General features: G+C 36.3%; 1 protein-coding gene across 1 annotated transcript in view; it reads right to left on the minus strand.

Moving 5' to 3' along the window:
* Window positions 1-12,844, minus strand: part of TNS3 (tensin 3) — a 185,766-nt gene that overhangs the window by 86,379 nt on the left and 86,543 nt on the right. The window contains exons 9-14 of the mRNA XM_017820129.1: window positions 11,998-12,120; window positions 10,488-10,552; window positions 7,562-7,645; window positions 4,221-4,333; window positions 2,500-2,560; window positions 2,272-2,344 (exon numbers count right to left, since the gene is read on the minus strand). Of these exons, the coding sequence (XP_017675618.1) occupies window positions 2,272-2,344; window positions 2,500-2,560; window positions 4,221-4,333; window positions 7,562-7,645; window positions 10,488-10,552; window positions 11,998-12,120 (519 nt within the window). The remainder of the gene's footprint in view (window positions 1-2,271; window positions 2,345-2,499; window positions 2,561-4,220; window positions 4,334-7,561; window positions 7,646-10,487; window positions 10,553-11,997; window positions 12,121-12,844) is intronic.

Below are 12,844 nucleotides of genomic sequence, written 5' to 3' on the forward strand. Positions count from 1 at the left end.
GATACAGAAAACTAAATACCTGAGCAATACATTTTATATTTCAGCTTGTCAAGAGTTGGCTTTGCACAGTTGCTGAATTTACAGACAATGTACTGTCTTTTGCATAATTGTATTCATAAAAATGCTGAATGAGAGAAGGAGTTCCTCCTTCTTTCTAGTTTCTAATTCAAAGTAACAGCCTTGGATAATTTTAACATAGATTAACTTAAAATTAAACTTAATTAAAGATTAAAATTAACTTAGTATAGCTTAAAATTAACTTACTTGTTTATGAAAATATGTCTCTCTTACAATCAGTAATATTGTAGATCTATATGCACATACTGAAAATATCTTTTAGTGATCAGTACATATTGTAAGCTTTCAATGAAGTCAAAGTGTTACTTTGAATTCTGACTCCACTACCTTCTGATGCCAGAATTAATCTAGAATTAATGCAAGCCACTATAATATCCTGGAAAATACCTATATGCATTTACAGATGTCAGTGCAGCTTTTCAACAGCTGTGCTGTTTCACCAAATGCTGTTCACATTGTATTAAATTCTCTAAAGCAAGGACATTTTTTTTCCTTTATTCTTTTTTTTAAACCATGCACTTCAAGTAGTTAAACCTTTTGGAACTGGAGGTGAAGCATCCTAGAGATTATTATTTTTGTCTGATACCACTAGTGCTTTTGCTTAGACATAATAAAAAAATATTCAAAACTTAAGTGAAGCCTTTGTTTAAGAAATATTACTATACTGAACAAGACAGTTAATTCCTCAGAATTAGCTCAAATAATAGCATGTGATAAATGAAGATGATCTCTTTTAAAATTACGCAAGCATTACTGAAAAGCTATGTACCCTTTTTTCATTCTAAGAAACTCATTTGAGAGATACTGAATGGATCTCAGACTGATTTTTGTTGTTATATATTCCACTTCCTTAGACGCCAACAGTCCACTAATACGTTTGAATTTGAAACTGTCCAAAACCTCCACAGTAAGCCAATTTATAAAAGTATATTTAAAAATTGTTTCTCCATTTTTCAGTGAAAGAAAGAAAGAACACTATTTCAAACTGAATGGGGGAGGGAAGATGAAAAAAAGAATCTGATACTAAGGACCCTATGGTGGTTTAGGAATGGTACTCTCCACTTCAGTGCTCCCACTGAAACACTGCAAACCACACATGGCTCGATCCCTCCCCCTCCCCCTGGGGCAGACTGGAGAGAAGAATTGGAGGCACAAAAAACAAATATCACAGGTTGAGATAAAAACAATTTACTGGAAACAGCAATGGGATAGTAAAACAAACAGTATCAGCAACAATACTAATGACAAGAAAAGAAACCCAAATGATTCACAGGATTGCTCACCCACCCACCCTCCCTCTGCCACAGTACCCAACACAGAAGGGAGCCCTTCCCCCCTCCCCAAAAAATGAGGTGAGGTGGTATAGAACAACCTCCGGGTCCTAGCCATGCCCCTCCAGGCTACTGCAAAAATTAACCATGTCCTGGCTGGAACCAGGACAGACCCACTTATATTTAGGTCCAACATTTCTCAAAAGTAGTCAGTAACATAAAAAAGCATTGTGAAACCTACTAGCAATAGACCAGGAACACTCTCTGACAATGCTTCCCCCCACCATTCAATACACATGTTTTAGTTTAACAACTTGAAAGGCACAGCAGCTATTTTTCTTTGCTTTCTCTGGGCTTAACAGTATATGACAGTCAAAAAAGAAAGCAGAGAGATTTAAAATTATAGTGCTGCAATGCACTATATTAGGACATAGAAATTGCCTTCTAAATACTGCATGTGCTTGTAGAATCAGAAAGCTTTTGTTGGGTATCACACCTTTGTGAGTCCCAAAACAATTTAAAATTACTTAGGTATTTTCTTTACAACATACAGTTTTACAATTTTGCACACTGTCTGCCAAATTATAGGACAAACGAATTTTAATGCCAAGCTACAAATACTCCCCAAAGTAATCTTTAAGAAGAAAATAGCAATACAGGCCTTACTGGACTTGGTGATGCTATGAAATGGGAATGCTGAGAGCAATCGTTTCGGCTCCTAAACAACCTTCTAGTTTTGAGTTTTAGAAGAATTTTGATTCCCATGAAACTCAAAGATGATGACTGAATTAACTTAATAATGTATTTTGTAGTATCTCCAAGCATTTCCTCAAATAATTTTTTTTACAAGAACACAAAACAGGTCAGAGACTGTAAACTAAATGGTACATTAATAGATTTTCATTCCATACAATTAGCTTACCATAATATCTCCCTTCAAAAGCTGGGCAGGGTCTATAGCAATGCAGATTCGGTTTTGATTTTCTGACCCTATACTACTCAACAGGAGAGAAAAGAAGAATAAAATACATGGTTTAAAGAGACAAAAACAAAAAAAACAAACAACAACAACAAAAAAAGACTTTGTAATTCTGCAATTATGAAAATTAAAACCTAAATTCAAATGTAATGGGAAATGTTTTAAACTTACTATATTCCAGATGTATAAACTGGTTGCATAGCCTGGTATAACTTCAGAAAAGGCCGACAAGCTGAAAAGAAGTCAACAGAAAGACTGTTTAGTAATATTTAGATACAGGAAAACAATTACAACTAGGAAGCTTCATGCACATCCAGACTGAGCAAAGCGGCACACAAGTGGTGCAATGTTGACTGTAAAAATACCTTTCAAAGCAAAATTTGCTTTGATAGATTCATTTGCCCCTAAAAAAGTATTTTATTTTATGACAAATATACTTTTTCCTGATCTCCAGACTAGTTCTGAATTGGATATTAGGATTTTAAAGGATTCTGGTAAGGACAGAAACAAATTCTGCAAGAAAATAAAATTATTAAGGAAGTAAGACAATGGTCAAAACAAAACCAGCCACTTCCCCAAAAAATAAAAAGCATTTTCAAAATTAAACAAAATATTTGATCTACAGTTTCATTTCAAAACTAATAAGGCTCTTAAATTTCTTACTTGAATAAACAATACCCTGACTTTATTGAAACAGTTATTTTAGAAATAAAACCAGACTGAACAACATTGACAATGAATCATTGTAAATTCATGCTGATAATATTTTAAAAGACAAGTGCTATTTAACTCTCAGATAATAAAAATACAGATTCATATAACTGTTACAGAATCATAAATCGTTAGGGTTGGAAAAAACCTTTAAGGTCATCAAGTCCAACTACTAGAGTTGGATTCTTTTACTGTGCTCTAGCACAGTATCTTATCATTTTAATTTTAAACCCACTTAGTATAGCAAGCCACCTTAGAAGTACTGGTGAGGCCACACCTCAAGTATTATGTCCGGTTCTGGGCCCCTCACTTCAAGAAAGATACTGAGTCGCTGGAGTGTGTCCAGAAAAGGGCAATGAAGCTGGTGAAGGGTCTAGAAAGTAAGTCATATGAGGAGCGGCTGAGGGAGCTGGGGGTGTTTAGCCTGGAGAAAAGAAGGGGAGACCTTCTCACTCTCTACAACTACCTGAAAGGAGGTTGTAGCAAGGTCAGCCTCTTCTCCCAGGCAACTAGTGACAGGACAAGAGCACACAGCCTCAAGCTGCACCAGGGAAGGTTCAGGTTGGACATCAGGAAGAATCTCTTCATGGAAAGGGTTGTTAAGCATTGGAACAGACTGTCCAAGGAGGTGGCAGAATCACCATTTCTGGAGGTGTTCAAGAAACTGGATGTGGCACTTAGTGCCATGGTCTAGTTGACAAGGTAATGATTGGTCGAAGATTGGACTCAATGATCTTGGAGGCCTTTTCAAACCTAGATGATTCTGTGACTCTGTAATTCTGTAAGCACACCTTAGCCAAACAGCTTTTCCACAGAAAATCCAATCTCAAAACAGAAAAGAAATTATATTTACAATTATTTCCTAAACAAAGAGGAAATCATTGTGAAACCTGACAAGGTTCTCAGATCTTTTGCAGTAACAGGGCTCACAACTGTTCAAAAACTAGGCAGACATGAATAGCATCAACTCTTCATTTAAGAGAGAACATGAAATTCATTTGACCTGCTCCAATTTTTACTCTTAGGATGTTTCTCTTCTGGTTTCATTATTGGAAATATTTGGATGGATATCAAGAAGATGTTAACACTCTACTTTGAGATTCATGCAGGCTTTCTCGAAAGCTCCAAAATTAAACAAGACTTTAATCCTATACCTGAATAGGAAAAGTTAGGTAATTTACCTCCCCCAGCATCTAAGGTTGGGATGCCATGAAGAATAACATAGTGCAGGAAAAGAGGGGTTGCATTCATTTTCACAGATCCAGATAGAAGGCCACTTAAGAATTGCACGTATCTAAAAATACAAAATTTATCTGAATTAAATGAAAGTAGTAATATCAGGGAAATACATTATTTACACATTGATATTTCTAGATCATGAATAATGAATAGCATTGTGACATGGCACATAACTCCAGAATAATAATCCTCACAAAACAGCATTAAAAGACACTTTACCACTTTATTAAACGCATGGCTGTTGTATTTCTGTTGTTGATATCTTCATTTTAGTTATTTACATCACTACTCTAAGTAAGAAAACAACTAGAAGATACAGTAAAGTCAATTGTTTTGGTACACATTCCTAGTTGCAAGTGCAGGTCTTAAATAGCTTTCACAGCAGTATGATATGGGTCCTATTCCATTTACAGTGAAGTTCACTTCATTAAAAAAAAAGCAAGAAATGCCCTGTCAGGAATCTTAGCATTATCAGCAATGCAGTCCAATGACATCTTCATAATGAGAAGTTATCTCATTCAGCACAAAACAGAGGAAAATTACCATAGCAATGTGAAAATCATTTTATTTCTGCTATTTAACACCTGGTTTAGTCACAAGATCATGAGTAAATACATGCAAGTGAATATCACTGAAGTGTACATTAAACAAATTCCTCTTATTTCCTTAAATAACCAAGGGAAATCGGTCTCTAATTTTTCTACTGGATTTGAGTCCCTTTTTCTTCCATGCCAATGAGATGATCATCATTTAACATTATTCTCAGAAAAATCACCTCTTTTTCCCCCTTTATCCACAGATCTCATTAACTGAACTCATACTGCACAACTAAAGATATTCTGCCCAATAACAACAGCTTTACTACACCAGAATAGGGGTTGTGGTTGTTTCAAATAGATTTCATTTTATAGAGTGCTAGCAAAGCTCAATTTATTTTGAAATGTTAAGTAAAGGCAACTTTTCTTTTTGGTTTCCTCCTTCAGAAAGGCATTCTGAAAGTATTTGGTACATCAAAAGCACAAATCTACAAACTGTCACACCTAAACAAAAAAACAGTGCAGTAAAATGTTTTGTCTGAACGTTTGCTCTCTACCACTACCTGCTTTTAATTATTCCAAAAATTTGACTGAATTTTTGAAAGCCTTTCTCAAAGCAGTGCATTTAAGAGGCCTATAGGCAGTCGGCTTACTTTTGAGAAGAGAGTTCAAAGATCTATCCTGAAAGTTTATGAGAAATTTTTTTCATATGAAGGGTATGTATCTGCATGTCTTCTTCAGGCAAATCTTCAACTGCTTATCTGAGAGAAAGTGTCCATTTTAAGTATTGTCAGAATGGATTTAGAATAGGAGATGTGGTCTATAGTTACTTTTCTTGTCACTGTTACAGCAGTGGGTAAAAGCTGAGTGATATTTTTAGGACTGATGCACTTAATGGCCACAATTTATCTGGACAAAACTTACTGGTGAAAAGTTTTCGAAATACAATTAATGGATGTATTTTCATATTTTATCATGTGGAGATCCACCTAAGCTATATCCATTTATATGTCAACTGGATTTTAACAAGGACATCACTAATTAATTACCCAGGAATGGTTTCAGAGAAAAAGCATATTAAAAAAGTGATTCGGGCCATTCACTGATCAGAACAGGAACAAAAAAAAGAGTTATAAAATTATCCAAAAAATATTAGAATTGGTTTTCCCTGCAATAGGATTAGTAGCCACTGGCAGGCCAGGCAAAGGTAGGAGAGGCAATATTCAGGAGGAGAATGGTTCTGACCAATGGTTTGGAGAACATCCTCTGTTCTCATGGGAAATAACTCTCCAAAATAAAGTGTCTGTAAGTGTATGTGTCTGGAAGATAGTAAGAGCAGCTCAAGTTCAGTACTGCTGAGCAAAGATATAAATCACATCAGTCAAGAGGTGAACTGAGTATCTCTGAGACCCTCTCCCTTGCCCCCCCAGAAGAATTAATTAAGCAAGTGTCCTTGAAGAGGGTAGGAAAAGATAAATGCAACTATTTACATCTATTTAATTGCCAGCTTTAGGACTCACATACAGATCACTTAAGTTAGTGGCTATTGAAGCTTCCTGTCAACATGGTTGAAAAAACTACCCTGATGCACAATTCACAGGCTGCTGTGAGGGTTCCTGGCTCTCACTGAAATATGCCTGCTGCATGAGGCTTCTTGATGGGAAGATTAACAACATCTATTCCCTTTTGCTGCTATGGTTCACACTTCTCTTTGTGGTAGGCAGCATTCTCAAATTCTTATTATTAAAATGCAATACACATATATGCAAACATAAAACTAAAACCAAAAAAGGCCAGTAAACTTCTAGTTATGAAAAGTTTATTTCAAGTCTAATGGAATGTTGTGTTACTATTTTTCAAGTTAAAAATAGCTGTGCATGCCACCAAATAGGTTCAAAAACTAACAGAACTATCTAGAACTAACTAAACTATCTTATTTAGAGATAACAAAACTAAATGCCTTACTCTAGTTGTTACTACTGATTTTTCTGCTTTAATTACTAGCAAAGGCTTATACTTTAAACAACTTCTAAAAAACCTACTGCATACATGTGGATTAATACAAAAATAAATAAACAGTAATTACCAAATCAAATCCAGTTGATATTTTATATTTCTAAAAGATTCACCTATATCACAATTACTCTGATGGATATCAGTCTCTTCTGGTACTGAATCCTCCATTACCTCTCATCAAAACAAGGTAAACAGCAAACTCCAGATCTTTATTACTTTGAGTCCTAACTCAACTTTATTTAGACAGACTGAAAAGGTAACACATCCAGATAGACATAATGAATAATGCCTGCTTTGACAAACATTTACTAGCATGGAGATGGGGCAAATGTGTAATCTGTAGATCCTCTAAACAAGTATTACTAAGATCCTTATTGTACACTAATCAGCATACATTCCATACACATCATTTATGTCACAATGAGTTTATTATTATCTTGGAAGAATCAAGAAACAGATTATGACATCTCTTTATTAACAAACAATACAGTTAAGAACTCAGATAACAGTGTGGTACAAAAGGTCTTATCTGTCTTGGTCTACATGCAGGATCTGAAGGAGACATCTCATCAATCAAGGAATATTAACATAAGATAAAGTGCTAAGAGTTCAGGAAGCATCGGAGGATCTTGTGGAAACAGTCTTCACATAGCACGGGAGAGAGTAAGGGATGGGAGCAGAAGATAATGATGACATTTCTTATTGGTATGAATCAGAAGCAAATTGAATACCTTCTTTGGGATGGCTGCATTAAAGCTGAAACTTTATCATCAAAGAATTTCTTCATAGCAAATCTATCTAGAGCCTGATCAGCACTGTCAAAAGAGAGACACAGATATCATGTTATTTTGTCTTGGTGTTTTCTTGGAAATTCATCAGGTTACTGCTTGAAATATGCAAAAATATTTGAAAGACAAAAAGGAGGGAAGCAAGGGAAAAAAAGAAGCACCTAACTAGCAACTTCAGCACTTTGGACATTGTGAACAACATTTTTTCCACTGACACCTTCTCATTTGACACGTTAAGGCAGTTTCCTTCCTTAGGCAAAGCACCTACACTTATTCAACTAACTGGATTGCATACATGCAACATGAATATGTTAGTCATAATGTAACAAACTTGGGCAAAGTCAAGCATTTCAAGCTCCCAAAGAAGGATACTTGCCATAATTTCCTCCCAGTGCCACTGAGGACTTTTCTCTACAAAATAAAAATTTATTCTCTTTTTCAAAAAGAACTATAGTACCCAGCTAGCGGATCATTTAAGCAGTCAACAATTCATTCAGTCTTTGTTTGCTGTGCCCTGAGCCACCAAGGAAGAGACTATTTAAAATAAAAGTGTTTTATGCTTTTTCCAAAAATTATTTAGAAGTTGCCAATTGTCTTGACAGGCTGTAAAGTCAAACCTTCTCTTTATGAATGTTAAAGATTACATAGTGTGTACTTGACCTAAAAACTTTTTCTCACCCAATCCATCATATATCTTCATATATCTTCATCCACACTACCATTCAGAATTTAGGCAACCCATTCCTAACGGGCCAAAGACTGCGAATGCTTTGCGTGTTAAAACAGAGTTTACCAACAATTACAAAGAGCTCTGTTTGACTTCATTAAATTTGATGGCACATTATTCCTTCTTAAAAGAGACAAATCAGATATTATAAGACATAACCAAAATAGATTCACATCATTAAAGGCTTTTTCATAGAATCATGGAATGGTTTGGCTTCAAAGGGACCACAAAGATCATGTAGTTCCAACCCTCCTGCCATGGGCAGGGATACCTTTCACTAGACCACATTCCTCAAAGCCCCATCCAGCCTGGCCTTGAACACTTCCAGGGATGGGGCATCCACAATTACTCTGGACTGCCTGTTCCAGTGCCTCACCACCCTCACAGTAAAGAATTCCTTCTTTATATCTAAACTAAATCTACCCTCCTTCAGTCTACAGCCATTCCCCCTCGTCCTATCGCTGCATACTCTTGTCAAAAGTCCTACTTCACTCTTCTTGTAGGGCCCCTTTAGGCACCGGAAGGCAGCCAGAAGGTCTCCCTGGAGCCTCCTCTTCTTCAGGTTGAACAACACCAGCCCTAACCCTCTCAGCCTGTCTTCATAGGAAAGGTGTTAAGCCTAAATTGACTATGCCTAGATTTTTGGGCATGTTGCCAGAAAATGAACAGTAGCAGCAACAACACTTATGAGAGGGTACCAGAAATGTTATTGCTCATTTCAGAAACCCACAACAAGAGACAATACCCGATCACTCCCTCCAACATGTTACCCTCGGAACTGGCCTTACCCAGCTGGTCCCTCCAGCCTGGAACCAGCATTACCCAACCATTCCCTCCAGATCAGAACTGGTGCCATCGCACCACTCCCTCCACCACACTTTGACCAGAAGGAACCCTTTCTCCCTCGAAGAGACTCCCTTACCCCTGTCCTCTCCTAGCTACTGCAAAAATTAACACTGCCCTGGACAGAAGTAGGAGATATGTGCATGCTGACAAATTAGGAATTTTATTTGGCGTGAACATCAAAGTCTTCTGAGTACCATTTCTGACACAGAAGCTGGCACCCTCAACAGCTGCAACCATAGTAATTTTCTGCCAGGTACCACCTTTAAGGACGACACAATATTGCAACACTGAGATCACACCACAGTACCGTACCACCCTTACTTCACTGATTTTGTCATTCACAATGCTTCTCAACAAAATATTATGAAATTGGGGCAATCACTGTTGCAATTACTACTTGAAAATATTCAAGTAGTTGTTCAAGTACTTTTTTCAGCACATACTGGTGTATACAATGCACCTAGCTTCTTGGTCTATAATGACCTCTCGACTGGGTTTACCCTAGTGAGCACAGATTGTTATCTGAGATTCTCAGTTTCATGAAATCCATGAGTAATTTGCCATCAACCTCTAGTGATTTAAGACCCCATCAACTACAGCAGTGGATCAAATCTATTACTGACAGGCTGGTGTGAATTCAGAACCAAATTTGACTTAACCATGGCAGTTAGAGGGTATTTTTATTGTAATACATTTATGTACGTGTATATATATAAAAGAAACCAACGGAAAACAATGTGATTAAAAACCCAACAAACCCCTCCGAAACACATTTCATCCTTTTTGAGACCATCTATTAAATTTTATCCTTGTTGACAAATTATCAATTGCCATTTCATAATTTGAGCATTCCAAAAGAATCAACTAAAAAAAATCAAAATAAAGTCTAGATTATTTCTTAAACTGCATTCTGCACTTTGATCAATGTCTAGGAATCTCCTATTCAAATACTGTGTCCAGATTCTAATATCTGTTTTCCTTAAGTACTTTAAGAATAATTTCTCACTGATTCAAAAGAGGCCATCTTGAAACACCCTTTAGAAGTTTCCTGCAAACCATTAAAAATCTCAGTTTTGAAGAGACCTTAGGGTGTCACCTAGTCCAACCTCCTACTGAAAACAGGACTACAAGAACAGTGTGTCATGAAAGCAGGCTGTGTTAAGACATGCTCCAAGACTCTTTGGGAAGAAAATCTGACAAACCTTAATTGACAAACTGACAGAGACTACTCAACTAAAAGGCATTTTTCCTTATGTATATTGTAAAAAACACACAACACGCATTATTCACACTTACCTTGCAGAAACATTGATGAAGTGCATATACGATGATATGACTACACCTATCCTTCCTTTTCCCCCCTGTATTAGGAAAAAGGGAATGATAACTTATTTATTACATGAATGGGCATTATTTTATTTAAGACCCATAGTAAATACAATTTTAAGACAAGAGATTCAGTCAGTCCTTTTACTCATGCATCCCCTTTGTTGATGGAAAGGTGGAAAAAATGGGCAGCAGCTTATTTGTCAATGCAAGCTGGCTCACAAATGACAAAAAAACCCACTAAATAGGATTTCTATGAGCATGTCTGTCAAGTCTTACTGATTTAAAGGAATGGGGGGGGGGAGGGGACAGAAAAATTGTGTCAACTATTCTAATTTTTTATTATTTTTTCTCAGAAATCATTCACAACAAGTTTAGACAATGTTGCACTTTCCAGCATGAAATGCTATAAAATACCTATTTTGGAAAGAATACGAGTTCTAACAGGTCCGGGCATTTTTACCTCCCCAACACCTGAGATTTACAACTAATTTTCTATTGGATAATTTAAAAAATGCTCCAAAGTAATTTTAAATACATTTACATGACAAATTCAGTACAATCTACTAAGCAGTAATTCTCATGGATTTCAAAACGTTTTCAGTCTCTCAGCTGATACACATAGCTGGCTGTATCTATCTTTGCAGGTGGAAAACAAAATTACCAAAAGACATTAATCAACAACATGCATTATCAATTTGTATATAACTGTATATCTAGAAATACTTTGTTCCCTTTTCTTTTGTCCTGTGAATGGCCCTTACTCCTGGCAGTAGTCCTGCAAACTAGCAAGACTTCAAGCGTTTCATACAATAATGGCATTCTGTCTGTAAGAAATTCAGGACTGGGGACTATAGAACCTGACTTGAAGAGAAGTTTTGGTCCTATTATCATCCTCATTTTGTTTAGAGTAACATCTGCTAGTGATAAAGAGACAGGTTTGCTTCAAGTGTCACCAGCATAGCTACCAATTCAGTTCTGAATTCATTTTATCCACATTTAACTAAGGTTCTTCTTTATTTCTCTTCTTTGTGAGCATGGAAGGGGAAGTAACACAGCATACTGGTAGCTTTGCTATAATGCATTGCAGTGATGTTGCCAGTTAAAACCTTGTCCCACAACAAAATTCATGAACATCACAGAACATGAAGAGCTTCTAAGGAGTTTCCTATAAAGCTGGAAAAACCTCAAGCTTCTAAATATGCCCACAGAAGTAACAGTGACCTTTGCAGGATGTGAGCTAACATCACTGCATGCTGTATCTGCAGCAGGGGCTAGGATCTTAGTCATCATAAAAAGCCATCTATAACAAGCATGCAAGGTTAGTAGATTTAAGCATACTTATATCAACTGAAGATCTGGCATACTGTTTCCAACACTGAAAATAGATCAAACTTATTATTTTTTAAAAAGAGTAAGAATAAAGGATAATGTTTTTGAAAATGAATACAAACTGTGTGTATATAAAAGGCTCACTTACTCTGCAGTGTATTACCACCACATGTTGAGGATCATTGTTCAGCCATGACTCCATAGCCTTGCAGATGGTGCACACCTTATTAAGAAGTGGAGCATGGAGATCAGGCCAACCCACATCCATAATCTGCAATTAAACAAGTAATATTTACAAGAGACACCTTGACCCTAGTATAACATATTATAATCTGGATTCAAATAATTGTGATGGTTCAAAGTCTCCACAGTTTTTCCAATCCCAGACAACCATGCCATTCAAATGCCATGACGCTTACAGGTCTCTTTAAGGGGAAGAAGGGAATTTGTTTTTAAGATTCTGGTATTTTATAAAAATAAACAAAAAGCTCCCCCCTTAATCCCGCCAACCACTTAAAAGTGACAACATTTCTGAAGATCTCAAGTTTTTAAAGATTTTTCAATTAGATATTCAGGTATTTTATAACAGTAAAGAAGGTCAAAGTTGGAACAAAGATTGTTCTAATTTCATTGGTTTGATTTGAAATTTATTTCCCTAATGTGCAACAGACATGGCATCTTAATTTTTTTCCTTTTTGCTATTCAGCTTTAGTCACTACATAATACTGTTTACTCATCTATTATTATATGCATATTTAACACTAACAAAACCAGTAACCCAGTAACCATGAACAATTTAAATCCTTTATGATCAATAAAGCACTCAAAAGGTTAAAACTAAGAGTTCTTTTAGCTTCAGCTATCTGATTGTAATAATAATAATGGCCAGTCTTCGCGAGCAAAGATTTTGGGAAAGGTCATTAACCCTTCGAGCCTGCGCAGTGGATTTTTTAGGTGAGACACAGCGTGCGCTGAACTGAGCCCACCCTTTAATC

Source organism: Lepidothrix coronata, unplaced genomic scaffold (genome assembly GCF_001604755.1).
Source record: "Lepidothrix coronata isolate B3197 unplaced genomic scaffold, Lepidothrix_coronata-1.0 Scaffold3, whole genome shotgun sequence".
Classification (NCBI taxonomy): domain Eukaryota; kingdom Metazoa; phylum Chordata; class Aves; order Passeriformes; family Pipridae; genus Lepidothrix; species Lepidothrix coronata.